Source organism: Vanacampus margaritifer, chromosome 11, assembly GCF_051991255.1.
Source record: "Vanacampus margaritifer isolate UIUO_Vmar chromosome 11, RoL_Vmar_1.0, whole genome shotgun sequence".
NCBI lineage: Eukaryota > Metazoa > Chordata > Actinopteri > Syngnathiformes > Syngnathidae > Vanacampus > Vanacampus margaritifer.
Window position 1 is genome coordinate 14,100,968 of NC_135442.1, and position 19,313 is coordinate 14,120,280.

General features: G+C 39.6%; 1 protein-coding gene across 15 annotated transcripts in view; it reads right to left on the bottom strand.

Moving 5' to 3' along the window:
- Positions 1-205: 205 nt before the first annotated feature.
- Positions 206-19,313, bottom strand: part of nck2a (NCK adaptor protein 2a) — a 56,035-nt gene continuing 36,927 nt past the window's right edge. For 5 of the 15 annotated variants that reach the window (XM_077580573.1, XM_077580572.1, XM_077580571.1 and 2 more), the window contains 7 exons: positions 19,104-19,209; positions 18,635-18,708; positions 16,227-18,186; positions 15,913-15,999; positions 15,470-15,511; positions 15,163-15,213; positions 14,835-15,070 (listed from right to left, as the gene is read on the bottom strand). In XM_077580573.1, coding sequence (XP_077436699.1) covers positions 14,850-15,070; positions 15,163-15,213; positions 15,470-15,511; positions 15,913-15,999; positions 16,227-18,186; positions 18,635-18,708; positions 19,104-19,209 — 2,541 coding nt within the window. In that variant the 3' untranslated portion in view covers positions 14,835-14,849. The other 10 variants (XM_077580576.1, XM_077580575.1, XM_077580579.1 and 7 more) reach the window with 7 other exon arrangements.

A 19,313-nucleotide genomic window follows, 5' to 3' on the forward strand; every position in this document is an offset into this window, starting at 1 on the left:
ACTGCACTTTTCTACAGGCCCTCGTGTTTTTTACACTTATGGTACGAATAAGCACAAAATTAGTTTTTATTTTAACGTACTGAAAAACAATAATAGGCATTAATTATTGTTACGGTCGTTATTGCTGTATTTCAAACATGCATAGTCCATTTGTGATTTTCTTTTCAAAATATTGCATTTTTAAATAAAAGGTTTGGACTCAGTCTTGGCTAAAATGATTTAGTTAAGTTAACTTTTATTTGTTTGAGACGTGATGAATTTTCCAATTAAATCCATGATTTTTTAAAACCATTTTTCTCATTATTGAAACATCAAAACACCTTTAACATTGTCAAATAAGCAAATTTAGCTAAATTATTTAGAGAAGTACAACTAAAGGGCTATGTCATGATTTTATTTATTTTTCCACAGATAAAAACGAATAGCAGCTCATGCTCCCCCAACGATACAGAATGTGTACATTTTCGGACGGGTTAGTCACCAGCATATCTGGTGACTAACACACCAAACTGCTGCTTCAGTACATTTGTCCTTAATCTCACGTTCTTTTAAACTATATAATTGAAAGACGAAGGGATGAAAATTAGAATGTTTTTAATCAATTCAATCACCCTACAGTACCAACCTCGTATCTTTAATGGGCATATTAGTAGGATGTAGTTCACACAAAATAACCTGTCAGCCATGTACTGTGAATTAGATTTTTATCCATAAATGCTAAAAAAAAATATATATATACACCTTGCGCTGGTTTCAATATTCCCCCCCCCCCCAAAAAAAATTTTATTGAACAATTATCATCACGTTGTCGGTGATACAGTACCATAATTGGATGCCCGAGCGCTTGGTGTCTTATTTGGGAATATATACATACAGTGGAGGCAAGAATTAAATAACAATGGTCAATAACATTCAGATAGATCCAGAACAAAAAAAGTGAACCAACCATCAACACTTCCATTGGTAAACAAAACCAATACAGACAAAGCAAAGAGTTGAAGTGAATGTTTTGGTTTACTTGGAATCAAATGAGTCACGTTTGTTGAGACAAACATTTGGCACACGTAATAGCCCTGGAAAGAGCAATTTTCACAGTCAGCTCCATCTCATTACGGCGTTTCTTAGTAGAAGCCGCTTTCCAAAATAAGTTCCGAGTTCATACCGCGACACCCTGTTGAGCGCAGTGGAAAAGAAAAATGGGCAAAGTCGGAGCAGGGATAATAATGGAGACAAAAATCATTGTTTGTTTTTGAAAATTAGTACTAAGCGTGATTTGGAGTAAACACCATTTTTGTACTAAGGTTATCCTGAACTTCATCTAGAGCAGTTTCTCCTAAAAAATGGTTGGTGACAAAGATCCCAACATACGTGATTTAGATTTTAGGATTTTCGGGCAAACAATAACTCTTCAAAACTGACATTGACTTTCATTTACAATATTTGTTTGTGTTGCTTAAGAAAATTTCAGACAAAAAAATGCATAATTATTGCTAAACCAAAATATCCTATTAATATTTCTTAAAGTCAAGTGAGACATTTTCTTTCCAATAATATGTTGTTTTATGCACCCTGCCGGTATTATGATTAATATTATGTTTGTGAAATATGAATTAAGCAGCACAATTCAATTCATGGTTTGTATCCATCTCAGGGGGCGGCCATTTTGTCACTTGCTGTCAACTGAAAAATGACATCAGTACAAGTCAAAATGGCCACCCGAGTTGGATACAAACGGGTGGATTTTTCTGCCTAATTCATATTCCAAAAAACGTAATCTTAATGAGAATTTTTTTTAGACTAGCAGGGGCATATAGAACATGTAAAAAAAAAAAAAAAAAAAAAAAACCTGGGGGACTTGACTTCTGCTTTACCAAACCATTTTTTGACATTTTCAAAAACATGTTCATGTTAAAAATGTGTACAAGTTATAAATATCCAGGTAGTTTATAATTTGTAATTGATTTAAACCCAAAATGCGTCTCGGTTATGAATCATTTGACCTTTGCAATTCCTCAAAATATTTGGCCTTGCATTAACTCAAAATGTGTCCAGATTTGATGAATAATTGGTAATTAACTTGAACTAAAAATGTGTTATGAATAACTTAGGCTGTAATGGCTCACTGAGGTTTTGAACAATGAGTCTGTTTGGTGTCACTGTTAAGTGAAGTGCACGGGTATGACGTGAAAACTGACAAAAATGTAAAGAAAAGAAAAAGGTTGTTAAGTGACAAAAGGCAAGCAAGTGATTCTGGTCACTGAAGTGGTCGCAACCAATGACAGGAGGCGAAATCAAACCAAGGAAAGAGAAGACCCCCGAGAGAAAAACAATAAAACTATCTAGTTGTCATCTTTTCCAACTGTTTAAGAACAACTGTGTTAGGTCGGACTTGAACGTGACGCGCATGACATCACATGGAGACTTTTAAGACCCCCTCAGTACTCGCCTGCTAGGAAAATAAGAGAGAGCTTCACCTGATGGCCACTAGGGGGCGACAGGGGATGTGGATGTAGTGTTGATGCCACCAGAGGAGGTCCAGATAAGGCTTAATTCCGAAGACAGAGCGGTGGTATATTGCGTGTTTGTCTGAGAGATCCAGTGTGTGTGTGTGTGTGTGTGTGTGTGTGTGTGTGTGTGTGTGTGTGTGTGTTTCACAGCAGTGCTTTGACCAGGTACAGCCTGTCTCCGTGCTCGCCAGTGAAGATGGGGGCTTTCTTGTAGTGCTCCACCAGCTCCTCCATGGATGTGAACCTGCGCTGGCCGATGCAGTAGACGTCGTCGCACAGTTGCACTTTAAAGTGTTTGTTCTTGCCCGCCGCCTTCAGGGACACCGAGAAGTCGCTGGGCTGAAAGGCAACACAAAACGTGCCGATGAGCGGGAGCAGGCGGTTGGGGGGCTCAGGGGTGGGGGTGCGATTGTTAGACTGCAGGCCGGAAACGGCGCCGATGTGTAAAACCCGGAAGTCCGTGGCATCTACCCCATTAAAAGAAGTAACAAAATTATATTAAATACTAGTTAACACCGGTACCAATATTGGATCAGGACGCACATAAGTAAAAATGACACAATAAAATATAGGAATATGTGGAATGTCCCGTTTGTAGACTTCATGCGTGTGCGGCAATAAATACGTAAACTACGGGCTCATACGTGATGATTTGAACCCGAACTTTGTTTTCTTCATTGCTGGCATCTTTGGAAAAAAGTTAAATTCACGTAAGCCCTTTATTTAAGCAAACGATGCTGTAGCTGTATGTATGTAAACACAAACAAAGTCGAAAAATCGGATACGGTCCTTTTTCATGGCTCATGACAACATCTTACAAGCTACATGCTAAGCTACGATAAATTGAGTTTGAAATTATGTCATCAGAAGTTATAATTTGACTAGCAAGTTACTTACCATATACAGCGAATTATTCATTTATATACTGTAAATGCTGATGATATTCAAGTATTGCGGATGTATTCTTACAACAACAAATTATCATGCTCATAACCGGAAAATCCTGTGAATAAGATGCATTTCTTCCCATATAAAATGATACAAAATCCTTTGACCGTATTATACATAGATTCATAAAAAATAATAAATAAAGGAGATAATAAAACAATAATAATAATATTAATAAAAACAATTTAAAGATGTTTACTACTACCTAGATGTAAAAAAAAAAAAAAAAAGAAAGTTTTTTTTTTAAAGCGTTCTTTGATTCCAACATTATATTTCATGTTTAATGTTGCAAATAAGGGGACCGTGTTATACATAAGTATAAACAACTGCTTTTTAACTTAACTCACTCACAGCCATTTTCACTGAAGTAACCCCCTTCGCTCCCGTTTGGATTTTGACTGATTTTGCAAAGCCCACAGAATATTGTGTTCTGTTGCTACAAAAACAAGGAACCTACCAAAAGATAGATTCGATTCTCTTCTTTCATTAGGAAAAAAACCCCATATATTTCTGTTTCCATTTCAGTTTTGCAGCAATTAGCATTAGAATATAGCTAGGTTTCGTCATTATTCACATTCCTGGTGAAAACACTGACAAAAAAAAAGCTTGTTGCAACATGGTCCTGGTTGATCTCTTATGCTCTGCTGCCACCCGCTGGCCGTTTTTTTGTAATAACTACCATTGTTTTAAGCCACCTCTTCATGTCAGAAGCTGCACCAAAGCCTTCTGTATGCGCTAGCATAAAAAATAAATTAAACAAAAATTATAAATACATCTTTGGGAGCATGGTAATATTTAAAATAGAACATTACAAAAACTTTTTTTTTTAAACCATTAAAAAAAAACATGTAAACCCGTTTTTGGGGGTGAAGGACAAAGCATTAAACACCGTTTTTACACGTTTTTGGGTTTGAATGAGTTGAGGTGATTTTGTGGGGGAACGTATTATAACAGTGTTTCTTCATCCCATGTAAATTTACTGTAACCAAAGCAGAATTTTCCACCTCTTTGCAAGCCTAAAAGTATTCAATGTGTTCATTTTTTTTGACTCACCGACGACTCGCTGTCCCGTATGAGGAAGTCACCGTCATGCCCTCTCTCATTAAGTATGTGCTCGGCCTGGTGTCGGGTGACGTTGCCGTAGTACCAGTCCCTCCCAGCGAACCTGCCAGAGCGCACTGCCGCCACGTGGTGGTTCTGCGGCGAGATGGTCGTGGAGGATGGCTTGCTGTTGCCGGGTCGCTCGTCCAGCACCATCACATAGTTTTTGGGAACCAAGCCCACCATGCCGAGCGAGTTCTTACACCGCCACCACTCGGGGTCGTTCTCCGGCTTCTCCACCACCTCCATGACCTCGCCCTTCTCAAAGTTGAGCTCCTCTTCCGTGACGGAGCTGAAGGGGTAAAGGGTCTGCACGAGGTCCAGCACGCCGCTCCCGTTGGCCAGCAGGGTCCCTTGAGTGTGGTATATCCGCGAGGAATCCCCCTCCCCTCTGTCGTCCGCCCCTACCGTCTCCTCCTGCACGTAATTGGAGGGGAACCAGCCCACGCGTCCCGCCTGGCTGCCGCGCCACCACCCGTCGCTGCACTTCTCCATCACCACCACCCGGGAGCCCTTCGTCAAGCTCAGCTCGTCGTCCCTCTCCGCTGTGTAGGCGAACTTGACCACGGCGGGGATGTTGAGGTCGTGGATTCTCTCTGCCGCCCCTCCACCGCCGCCTCCTCCTCTCATCCCCCCGCCGCCGCCGCTACCGTTGGTGGGATATTCCGTGTCAGAGCTCGGCGTTGGCGAAGCATCGCGGGCACTTGTTTTCCTTTTTGTTTTTCCCAAACCTGCAGCGAGAATGAAATAAGGGTCACAAACATTTTTTTTTCTTAACTTTGAATCCTCTTTCATTGCAGGGAATACGTTAAAACCCAATAGGTGAAAATCTGCAAAATTTATATATTTTTGAAAATTATAGTTTTACCCCTTCCTTAAGCTTTAAATACATTTTCAATACAGATACAAACTTACTAAAATATACTTTTAATAGACAAATCTGATCAACTGGATCGGACAATATTTTGCATTTTATGCAAAATCTGTGATCGGCTATAATGTCTTAATTTGCCCGATCGATCAATGACATCATTGATCAGCTCTGCGAAATAAGACATGTTATTTAAATAGCGGTGGTCGACTGTAGAGTAAATACAAACTGTTTTTTAAGTAGATATATTGCTCCATCTCCTGATCAAAGATCCATTACCGTATTTTCGAACTTGATTGCTGATCGGCGAGCAACAAACAAGATTTTTGTTGTTAAAAATCATGTGATATATCCTGGCATTCTGATTGGCCGTAAACATCCGTGATGTTGTGACGTTAATCCCTTGCTAGTCGACATTGGAATCAAAGTCAAACTAGTTGCAGACATTGCCATGATACCGCCAAACTAAAACGCTATCACACTTTTAGCCACTTGAGAACCGATCCACAGTGCCAAAGTAGGTTTCAACCCTCTCCATTAGAGCACTCTTAGGTCGTCATGGCAACAAGAAAAAGGCAGGTCAGCATTCCTCAGGGAAAGAGGAGTGGTGCCAAGAAAAGTACCCTTGACATCCTGAGAAAACCCGACAGGTCGATCCCGTACAACTCCGCCGGGTGCGCTTTTTCCCCTCTCCCACATACCATCGCATTTCTCCTGGGCGTTGTGTGTGTGCGTGTGTGTGCGTGTGTGTGTGTGTGTGTGTGCGTGTGAGTCGTGACATGCGCATGTGCATCCAATGCTAATCAAAATGCTGAAAATAGACAGCGTAGTCAGGGAGGGTAAAGTGGAGCAGGCACCCTGGGCCCGGACAGACAGCTACAGCCACGATCAAAGTGATGACTTCCCTACTTGACTAACTTCAAACATCTCTTCAAGGAGGACCAAATAAATAAATAAATAAAAGTGAAAATGAAAACGTATCTATAAAATATAATAAAAAAATATAATAATAATTATAAAAATATATATATATATATATATATATATATATATATATATATATAAAATTGGGAAAAAATAAATAAATAAAAGTAAAAATAAATGTGGAAATAAATATATAAATAGAATTAAATGTCAATAAATAAAAATGCTCTGCTCTCATATTTATTTATTTCATGCTGCAGACGCTGTCAGCATGAAATGCGTCATGAAATGTTATTCAAATGAGGGGGCAGTCCTAAGTGTGTCTTGGGTTGAACTATTCCCCGACTGGTTTACAGGAACTTGTGTAAACTTTTTTGTATTTTTTTTATTACATTTTTTAATTATATTTTTGAACCTGTTTTTCTTTTCTTTTATTTATTATTTAATTCTGGCATTTTTGGTCCTCCATGGTGTGTATTTTTATGGTATGTTTAATCTAGTAAAAAAAAAAAAATCCATTGGGACCAAGTTTCATGTAGAATGTACCTATGTAAAAAAAATAAATCCTAATTTGATGGGCAGCATGAAATTGGCTTTTGGCAGATGCAGTTAAGAAAATTGCTTTGCTGTTAGCCTTGTTTTAGCACTAGCTTTGTGAGCCCATTGAATACAATACAATCTTCTTGGTCAATTTTGAATGTCTACAGGTCGACTTAAGTGGAACAGCAACTGCTCAACGTAGCATCTGAACAGTCAAAGTCGGCTATTGTGAGTTCTTTGTTAGCATTTAAATTAACATGTATTTGCCAACTAAACAGTTCATCTGACGGTCGAGGCTTTTGTCAGCAAATCTTTTCGATTGTGCACGCCTTGACAGCTAATCTCACAGTTTGTCCACAGAGCCTCGCTGAAATGCCACAAAATGTCAGCGCCGATTGCAGACAGGCCGGGCCCATTTGCATTGTTGGAAGCGTAACGGGGTTCACGCAGAGTAGCATGGAACTGGTTGGAGGGGGGGGGGGGGGGGGGAGAAAAGACAAGGGGTCCCTTGGCAGCTGGTACTGAAGACCACAGCTGACAATGAAAAGGCATGGGGTGGGAATCACAAGTAGATCATGTTTATAGATAAGGCAGCACACATCCTTTATGTTTCATAGTCTTATGTACAGTATACGTGGGAGTTTGACAGAGAGGGTTCTCCATCTGCCGCTTGAACACAAACGGTTATTTCCCATGGGCCGATATGACGACAGTTTTGCCCAGCTCTGTTATCTCATTATATGATGCAAGTGTACCTAATATTGTGACTAGTGAGTATATCTCATCTGCAGCTGTGCTTTGTGTTGAATGCTAATCATAAGCATGTGTGAATTAAATTGGAGTTCATATTATGGTGTATATTAAGTATAAATGTTTCCTCCATGTATGTTTTTGAAGAGTTCAAACGCTCAAATGTTTAAATAAGTCGCTCCGGTGTATAAGCCGCACTAAGCCAAAAATGTACAATTAGGTAGGGGAAAAAAACATACATAAGTCACACTTAGAGTATAAGTCGCTTTAAGTATATACATAGTATATTATAGTATAAGTCTAGAGTGCTCTCTTGTGGCTGTATGTGAAATTATATACCACTCTATATATTTTTTTCATGTATAAGTCACTCCGGTCGCAGGAAGAGCCAACCCATGAAAAAATAAGTCTGACTTATATATATATATAGTCCGGAAAATACGGAAATAAAAAATAATAATATGAGGCTAATTTGGGGGGGAAAAAAATCTTTACAGAGGAGTTGTTTGATTTTGCAGGGTTATGTAATACAACCTTGAAAAATGCCATGATAGGAAGTTTGTTAGTAGGCGTGACTATTTTTGTCTAAATGGCGTTTGACGGTCTTTGCACTTCACTAAATAATTCCAGTAAATCTAATACAGATTGTCCTGCTGTTTTATAGCTTCGTTTTCAGACATAAGTTTAGATTGTTTATCTACAGTATTTACAATATATTTTGAAACATAATATTTTCCTTTAACTTAAATGAGCATTTTCATTTTAAATATATTAAAAGGTACAATCTTAACTACAATGTGTGTTTGAGTGAATAGTGAATTTTATCAGAATAAATAGTAGATACAAGGTTGTACAATAACAGAGAAAGACACACACCCTTAACCAATTTACATTGTCTACTCAAGCATGTCAGTTCCATTAGCTCCTGACCTCACCTCTCGCTCATCACCTCATCAAGAAAATGTCCTACGCCGCAGCATAAGCTTAGGCTTTTAACATCGGATGCTTCAGACGACTCGCGGAATGAAACGAGGCCATAATGCGGCAGTCGATAATGTTCTAATCTGGGACAGTGGAGTAATTCATCATTCCAGCACATCCATTAGATGGACGCTTTTCTCCCCCGTAATCAATCTAGTAACCGGCGAAAAAACCGTCAACTACGGTGATAGAGTGGGGAGAGAACTGGCTGATGTGGGGACAGTGTGGCTGTTAGGATGTAAAACAGCGGAGAAAGGGGAGGGTGACAGTGTCAGGCGGTGCCATGCTGGCTGTCAAAGCAGCCAACTCTGAGTTTTGACACTACCAGCAAGGAGCATGTTAGCTTGCAGGTTGCGATGATGCAAAACAAACACAATCTTTTTTACACCACTGTCAATGACAAATAAGATGACAGTGTCAATCAAAGAGGAGCATTATTACTGTATTTCCTCAAATAAGGGTTCCTACTCAAATAGAAACTGCATCAAACTTGGGTCAGGTACACACATAGGGAATTCTCAAATCTTGGAAGATTGTTTATAAAGATAGTCTTTAGTTATAAACGGAATTTTCATTAGACATAAATTGTAATATTTTTCAATTTTATTCCCAAAAAGATTTTTTCCCCCAAAAATAAAGGCCTCCCCCTTCTGCAGTTGAGAAAAAAAATATAGAAAATAATTATTAAATTTTCAATTTTATGTGTATGAGTTATGCCTAATGTGACTTGTGAGCAGGGTATATTTTTAACCACGGCACAGTTGAAGAACAGATGTTTCCATCTCTCTGTCCTGGTCAAGGCAAAAAGAGATGAGTCATGTTGCAATTATAACAGATGGATTTCCTGCTCTTTTCCCGCCTTTGAATGTTAATCATTATTCATTAATTTAGCCCTGCTTTAATCTAACTCAGTCTTTCGCAAACAGTGGGGCAGGCCATTATTTATGTTTTTATTTTTGCCCTACTATAGTATTCTATAGAATAAAGTGTACAGTAATTTCTGGACTACAAGCTGCTACTTTTCACTTGCATTCGACCCTGCGGCTAATACAAAGGTGCTTATCCATCAGATCACAAGGGGGCGCACTATAAAAGAAGAGCAAGAGCGACAGGCAGAGCAAAACAAACCACGTGAGCCCAAATACAGTAGGAGAGACAGAACGAGAGCGAGACAATTTGCACCCTCATTATGTTAAAGAAAGTAGCGGGAACCCGGTGCGGTAACATTAAAACACCTGCGGCTTACAGTCGGGTGCGGCTTTTATGTGTAATAATCTCTAGTATTACCCAAATTTAGCTAGCGCGGCTTATCGTCAGATGTGCCTTATAGCCCAGAAATTACTGTAATTGTGAATCCACTCCAGTAGGTGGCAGTGGCACTGTCATTGTCTAAATTTTTATTTGCAATTTTAAATTTATATTTAACAATTTTATAGACAAATGATACTACGAGTAGTTGCGATAGAGAGTTATGGTGGCGTATCCCCCCTCCCCCTTCCTTCCTTGGGTGTAACAAAAAAGTAATTGAGAAGCACTGGTAGCATAAGATATATAAAGTAAAGCATCCAAGTTTAGCAGCAACTAGGTCAGAGCTGCTTTCTATACTTCACATATATGGAATATGGCAGCTTTGTAAGACAACAAACAATCTTAGTAAAAAAGTAAAAACAAACCTTTTTGTCTTTAAAAAGAAATAAGGAATAACTGGATCTTAGGTGAAGTAGGGCTTACTTGTAACAGTTGGGAACTCTGATCGGTTTTTAATGAGTGTCATAACTGGGGTTATTTTAAAGAAGAAGTTACAGGCGTCAAACATTTGTAACTGTTATTGTCGGTAGCGCACACACACACACACACACACACACACACACACACACACACACACACACACACACACACACACACACACACACAGGTTTGCCTCTGTGTATTATGAGGACATTTTTTCCAAACCTGTTTAATTGTGTATTACGGGGACACCCCTTTCCGCTAATGCCAGAGAGATGGGACTTGCACCCAAAATTTTTTTTTGGGGTTGTCCAGGGAAATTTCACTTCAAAACTTGAAAAAACTCAACACACAAAAAAAAGAAAAACCTGAAAAAACAGTAATTATGAGGACATAGATAATGAGCTAAATAAGCCACGCCCATGGCAAACATGGTAATTATGAGGACCAACTCACATTACAAGGACAAAGTTTACTCAACACACAGCAACCATGGCACTGAAGTGTCTTGAAAGTTCTGGCATTCTGACTTTACACAAACTAAAATGACATTGATGTGTAATGACTTACCTGATATGAGGACAAATTGTTGTGCACAGCAATACTGTGAAATGCAAAGTCATACCTGGTCCTTGAGCACCATGTTACAACTTAAAATTTTAGGACCGACTGAAACTGGTATTTTAATAAAACAATGCTTCTTATGTGAACAGGTTATCAAGGTAAAGTACAGCTTTGTAATGGATAAGCTAGACATGAAACCAGATGCAAAAGAGTCAGTGAACATTGAACATTTTATTCTTTAAAACATGATTGCCTGATCTTAAACTTGGGTAGCTCTTAAAAGCGATAACATAGAACGAAGCAGCCGCTTACTTGCCACTTTTCTTTTTGATTGAAGTGCCTCGATTGCGTACAAAGTCTCTTATATTTTGAACAGTGCGATTTACCAGGATAGGGTGCTCTGCAGTCTTGCACAGATCACATTGTATTTTTGTGGCAAACTTCCCCTCCTTAATAAGGTCTTTGAAATGCTTCATCACAGCAGAAACCTCAGCTGGAGACCAAGGATGCTTTTTCTTTCTCCGAAGATCGTCAATTTCATTTGTGAGAAGTTCTATGAAAAATAAATCATTTGTTAGAAACACAAAATGTACTCTACATCAACAGTTAAGTCCATTTTCAGTTTTTACCAAAACATGCCATCTCAACTCACAACAGTCACCATTAACAGTGATTCACGACTGACTAAGCCAGGGCACATTTTAAGTCTGAAAAATCTCATGGTACACCCCAAGATGTGAATACACATATCAATCACAGTGGAACCTCGGAGTTCGAATGTCTTGGAGCTTGTACAAATCGAGTAGAGTAAAAATGCCTCGGAGTTTCACCTCATTGTCGGAGTCCAAACACCCAAGCAAAGCTGAATGTACCTTGAAAGGGTAGCCGAGAGAAGCAGAGTGATGCCGAATGCTCACATCACGGTAGTCGAGACGGGGCGCTGCTCATAACAAGTCAGAGCGTGAGATGCTCCGTACATTCGTAAGTGCATTTTGATTTTTCCATGGTAATTTTCTATGCCATGGGCCCAAAAAAAGACAATAGTGCCAGGGGCAGCAAGGAAAAACAAACTACAGTGGATTTAGGAAAGGAGATTATCACATCTACCGTGACTACTTCCGTAAATACTGGCGCAAAGACCCCTGACTTTTTTGGCCTTGGGCCCTGAAGGTTGTTTAACAGGCTGCCACAATGTCTCGGCTCCTGTAGAAAGTGCAATAAAGCTCATTGTAGTATTACAACAGAATTTGAACTAAACATGATACTCTTCTTTACATAATAATTTAGTAGTGGGGGGGTGCCCAAGTATCGTTATCAGACATATGCTTGCATGGCATTTGTGGTACGGTCAATATGTGCCTCCCAAGCCTCGATGCCCCTATCCGATGTCGGAAGTCTGAAAGTCCGTCGGAATGTGCAAACACACAAAAGTACAGCATTACATTGTGACTCTTAACCATACCTCTGGATGTTCCTTCTTGTGGATCATCTGTAGGTGGAATATCTAAAAAAAATAATAATAATAATTAATTGCAATGTTTGGCCAACAAGCCGCAAATCATACAATAAAGCATGTTATCAGATGGCGACACATACCATGTGTGGGCCCTGAAGGTTTTTTAACAGGCTGCCACAATGTCTCGGCTCCTGTAGAAAGTGCAATATAGCTCAATGTAGTATTACAACAGAATTTGAACTAAACATGATACTCTTATTGACATAATTTAGTTGTGCAGGGGTGCCCAAGTATCGTTAGACACATGTATGCATTGGATTTTGCGGTACGGTCAACATGTGCCTCCCAAGCCTCGATGCCCCAATCAGATATCGGAAGTCTGAAAGTCCGTCGGAATGTGCAAACACACAAAAGTACAGCATTACATTGTGACTCTCAACCATACCTCTGGATGTTCCTTCTTGTGGATCATCTGTAGGTGGAATATCTAAAAAATAAAATAAAAATAATTAATTGCAACGTTTGGCCAACAAGCCGCAAATCATACAATAAAGCATGTTATCAGATGGCGACACATACCATGTGTGGGCCCTGAAGGTTTTTTAACAGGCTGCCACAATGTCTCGGCTCCTGTAGAAAGTGCAATAATAGCTCAATGTAGTATTACAACAGAATTTGAACTAAACATGATATTCTTCTTGACATAATAATTTAGTAGTGCGGGGGTGCCCAAGTATCGTTATCAGACATATGCTTGCATGGCATTTGCGGTACAGTCAATATGTGCCTCCCAAGCCTTGATGCCCCAATCCGATGTCGGAAGTCTGAAAGTCCGTCGGAATGTGCAAACACACAAAAGTACAGCATTACATTGTGACTCTTAACCATACCTCTGGATGTTCCTTCTTGTGGATCATCTGTAGGTGGAATATCTAAAAAAAATAATAATAATAATTAATTGCAATGTTTGGCCAACAAGCCGCAAATCATACAATAAAGCATGTTATCAGATGGCGACACATACCATGTGTGGGCCCTGAAGGTTTTTTAACAGGCTGCCACAATGTCTCGGCTCCTGTAGAAAGTGCAATATAGCTCAATGTAGTATTACAACAGAATTTGAACTAAACATGATACTCTTATTGACATAATTTAGTTGTGCAGGGGTGCCCAAGTATCGTTAGACACATGTATGCATTGGATTTTGCGGTACGGTCAACATGTGCCTCCCAAGCCTCGATGCCCCAATCAGATATCGGAAGTCTGAAAGTCCGTCGGAATGTGCAAACACACAAAAGTACAGCATTACATTGTGACTCTCAACCATACCTCTGGATGTTCCTTCTTGTGGATCATCTGTAGGTGGAATATCTAAAAAATAAAATAAAAATAATTAATTGCAACGTTTGGCCAACAAGCCGCAAATCATACAATAAAGCATGTTATCAGATGGCGACACATACCATGTGTGGGCCCTGAAGGTTTTTTAACAGGCTGCCACAATGTCTCGGCTCCTGTAGAAAGTGCAATAATAGCTCAATGTAGTATTACAACAGAATTTGAACTAAACATGATATTCTTCTTGACATAATAATTTAGTAGTGCGGGGGTGCCCAAGTATCGTTATCAGACATATGCTTGCATGGCATTTGCGGTACAGTCAATATGTGCCTCCCAAGCCTTGATGCCCCAATCCGATGTCGGAAGTCTGAAAGTCCGTCGGAATGTGCAAACACACAAAAGTACAGCATTACATTGTGACTCTTAACCATACCTCTGGATGTTCCTTCTTGTGGATCATCTGTAGGTGGAATATCTAAAAAAAATAATAATAATAATTAATTGCAATGTTTGGCCAACAAGCCGCAAATCATACAATAAAGCATGTTATCAGATGGCGACACATACCATGTGTGGGCCCTGAAGGTTTTTTAACAGGCTGCCACAATGTCTCGGCTCCTGTAGAAAGTGCAATATAGCTCAATGTAGTATTACAACAGAATTTGAACTAAACATGATACTCTTATTGACATAATTTAGTTGTGCAGGGGTGCCCAAGTATCGTTAGACACATGTATGCATTGGATTTTGCGGTACGGTCAACATGTGCCTCCCAAGCCTCGATGCCCCAATCAGATATCGGAAGTCTGAAAGTCCGTCGGAATGTGCAAACACACAAAAGTACAGCATTACATTGTGACTCTCAACCATACCTCTGGATGTTCCTTCTTGTGGATCATCTGTAGGTGGAATATCTAAAAAATAAAATAAAAATAATTAATTGCAACGTTTGGCCAACAAGCCGCAAATCATACAATAAAGCATGTTATCAGATGGCGACACATACCATGTGTGGGCCCTGAAGGTTTTTTAACAGGCTGCCACAATGTCTCGGCTCCTGTAGAAAGTGCAATAATAGCTCAATGTAGTATTACAACAGAATTTGAACTAAACATGATATTCTTCTTGACATAATAATTTAGTAGTGCGGGGGTGCCCAAGTATCGTTATCAGACATATGCTTGCATGGCATTTGCGGTACAGTCAATATGTGCCTCCCAAGCCTTGATGCCCCAATCCGATGTCGGAAGTCTGAAAGTCCGTCGGAATGTGCAAACACACAAAAGTACAGCATTACATTGTGACTCTTAACCATACCTCTGGATGTTCCTTCTTGTGGATCATCTGTAGGTGGAATATCTAAAAAAAATAATAATAATAATTAATTGCAATGTTTGGCCAACAAGCCGCAAATCATACAATAAAGCATGTTATCAGATGGCGACACATACCATGTGTGGGCCCTGAAGGTTTTTTAACAGGCTGCCACAATGTCTCGGCTCCTGTAGAAAGTGCAATATAGCTCAATGTAGTATTACAACAGAATTTGAACTAAACATGATACTCTTATTGACATAATTTAGTTGTGCAGGGGTGCCCAAGTATCGTTAGACACATGTATGCATGGCATTTGCGGTACGGTCAACATGTGCCTCCCAAGCCTCGATGCCCCAATCCGATGTCGGAAGTCTGAAAGTCCGTCGGAATGCGCAAACAACACACAGAGGTACAGCATTACATTGTGACTCTTAACCATACCTCTGGATGTTCCTTCTTGTGGATCATCTGTAGGTGGAATATCTTAAAAATAAAATAAAAATAATTCATTGCAACGTTTGGCCAACAAGCCGCAAATCATACAATAAAGCATGTTATCAGATGGCGGCTCATACCATGTGTGGTAAAAAAACAGCAACCAAAAAACAGTGTAAAATAGTTTCTCCTGGAAAGCCATGTATCAGGATACACATGTAGCGCAATGCAATACAGGACATATCAGGATACACATGGTATTGGTAAGTTGTTGGCAATTCCCAGCCTAGTATATATGGACACTAATTTTGAAATGTGAGCCAACCTTTCCTAGATTTAGCTGCACTTTCAAGGTGTTACAATAATCACATTGCATTACAGCCTATGGTTACATTCAGCGCTGTTAAGATCCTGAATACCAGCAGAGAAAATACCTTCACTGTACTTACCCATATTAGTTTGTTGAAATGATTGGGGTTCATATTCCTCAGCCTCACTCTCTGCACTTTGTTCGGAAGCAGTGACGTCGATAGTATCTGACAAAAAAACGACAACCAACTATGTTAAACGTTACACGTGAGCTTCAGTTGCATTTCATAATTGTTAATGTGAAATTAATTTATGGATATTTGTTCATAAATTAAGCTAGTAAAAAAGACAAATATAATAAATTATGCTTTGCTGTCTGCAGTTGTAATTATCCTTGACAACCTGTAAAATGTTTGGGAGAAAAAAAGCTACCCTAACTTTTAACAATGTGTACCTTCAATCTCTATTTCTTCTAGTGTTTTTCCCTGAAGACTTGCAAGGGTTCCTTTCTCCATAGCAATAAGTAGTTTTGATATTTTAGCCAGCTGGGTCGTAGCCTCTGGTAACCTGTAATATTCTCTGTGGACACGAATATCATGCCCTAAGAAGTCAGCAACTTGGTCCAGCTCATGGTTCTTGAGGTTCAGGACTTGAGACAATGTGGCAACATGTTTGCGTAACTGCGTTGACCTGAGGTGTTCCGGATTTTGAGCCCCACACTCATTTGCATAGGTTCTTAAACAGTCTGATCCTCTATAAGGAGTCAAACAGTTGGGTCTTGCAAACAAAAAAATGTTATCCTCTGGAACTTCACAATCTTTTCTTTTGTTAATGAGCTGTGTCAGAGAATCAACCATGTCTGGTGATAGCAAAACAGCAACTTTTCGCCCTCTTTTGCCCCTAATTTCCACACGGCTGAAATGTTTGCACAGTTTTTGTTCAAACTTTGTCAGGCCAACTGCCACATCTTTATGGAGGTCAGCTGTGTCCCTTTGAAGGAAGCTCTTTAGTTGCATTTTGGCAACTTCTCCTCCACGTCGTCTGTTGAACAGAATTATTTTAGCTAAAGTTACTCTGCAAAGTTCACCATAGACTTTTGTTGATGGGATCTTGTCCAAGTTCTCAGATGCTAAACTTCCAGTTGTTTCAAGATGTCTGTGGAGACGTTGTACGTCTTCTGTGAAAGGCAGAGTGGATGCTTTGTTAAAGTGCTCCTCATGTAAGGTGGTCAAAGCTGTGTGAGACACAAGCTCAGACCACTTTGAGCTTTGCAGTTTTTGGAAAGTCTTTGCTGAATTCTGCATTTCCTTGTCTCCAGACATTAGCGCCCTGCAGTGTAAGATGTCACATATCTTGTGCAAAGAGTGGCCCAACTTCAGGGCGAGGCTTGGAGTTTTGTAGCAGTGCTTTTCTTCGTCAAATCCAGACACCTTCTTGACAGCTTGAACTACTAAATGAAAATTTGCCGGTTTTACAGCTTCCTCGAAGGTAAAGAGTGAAAATTCTGTCCGCAGTATCAGAAGTAGTCTTCCAACTTCTCGAAGCTTCTGCCGGACATATTCAAATTTGGTGGGATCTTGACCATGTTTATTGAAAAACGATTGGGCCAACTGAAGAATGCAAAAGTCTCTGCGCACAATAGCAGCGACGTCATCATCATTCATCACACTCAACAGCTTCCAAACACCTTGGGATATTGGCTGGCTGTGGACTGACTCAGACATTCTGGCCAAAGTTAAGACCCTGGTTTTTCCAGGACCAGGACTCTCTTCCTCTGCTTTCATGGAGCATTTTCTAACATGTCGCCACAGCACCCTCCGAAGAAACATTCCTTGGCAATAGATGCAGTGCACATATTCTTTTGGGTCATACTTATTTTTCGGTTTGCGTTTAATTTTCAGCAATCCAGTCCCACTTTGCATTACATCTTTGTTGTGTTCAAAATTCCCTTTGTTCCTGAGTTTGTCCAACATTTTTTTACGCTCCTTAGAGCCTTTGGGGAGTGCCAAAACTTGAGCAACATCCGCATATGTCTTCTCATGGGTTTTCAAGTGACGGGCAAATTTGGTTTGAGGTTTTCCACATATACAGCAGTAATTTTTCTTGTTTTCTGAAGATATGTTTGAAGAACAAATCTCATCTTCCTCAGTTCCTGTACTCTCTTTAAAAGGTTCATTTTCTGTATTGCTCTTCTGAACTCCTCCTGCTGCTTGTAATTGTTCAGCCTCTTCAAAAGCCTCAAGACGCTCTGTACAATCAGGATGGGCAGTTTCCTCATTGCCGATTCCTGGAAGACCTTCGGATTTCAGAATTTCTGAAAGCGGTTCAATGTACGAAGTGTCTGAAGAACTTTGTGAATCTGGAATATATTCCTCTGCTGATGAATCCTCACTTGAACTAGCGACATCAGCAACCTAATTTTTTAAACAAAAACGATTATGACATACATATACATATCGTCGTTGTCCTGTGAAAAACACTTTCACCATATTTTCCAGACTATAAAGCGCACCGTGATACAAGCCGTGCCGCCAAGAAAGATCGCTACCGGAGCCAGCAGCCAGCGACCCAAAAATGGACACGTGTTTTTCACAGGACAGCGATGATATACATACTGTATATACATATATACAGTAGACGCACACATACATATGCATATATACAGGGCTCTAAAATTAACACCCGCCGACCCGCCAAATGCGGGTTAAAATTCATTTGGGCGGGTGGTCAAATATTTACTAGCTTTACTTGGCTGGTAATTAATGATGTTCCGCTCAAAGTAGACACTCTAGACAAGTGTCGAGCGCTCGCGGCAGAAGCAGCTCCCGCCATTGATGGGCTAATGTGTTAAAGTTCATTTACCAAAGGTAGGTGGTCTTCATCGTCGAGCAGTTTCGCATTTTTAAAGCAGGATATGTGCCAGACGCTGAAGCAAACTAGAAAAAAGAAAAATATTTAGAACTTAATGTTTGTGCATATACTAAAGATTATTATAAATCTAGTCACCACATTTATTCGAAAGATGAGATGAAGTATGAAGGGATAGTTAATGTGCTTAATCTATGGCATGGCCCAAAAACAGATCTTGTGTGATACAGTCCTTCAGTTACAGTAGACTTTTCTATTTTACTGAGTCAGACAGTCGTTAAAATTGAGACAATTGCTCAACATTTAGCTGCTTGCAACTAAAGACACAGGTATAAAACATGGGTCATAATTTATCATCTTGACTAAATTATATTCATTCAGTGAAAATGCCTGCACTATTAATTCTGCATGAGTGAAACAAAGATCCATTGCAGATACATATAACACAAAAGATAATACCCACCATTGCATTGAATACCATTCCATTTTAGTGCAGCAAAAGGTCCAAAACATACAGCACATTTATCCAGGCTCGACACAAGTGAATTAACCACCTGATGTTTACACTTCTGTAAAAAAAATAATAATAATAATAACAGTGATAGCGAGTTCACCTCTAAAATCCACCATGAATAAATTAATGAGAAACAAAAAGATCACTACAGTGCATAAT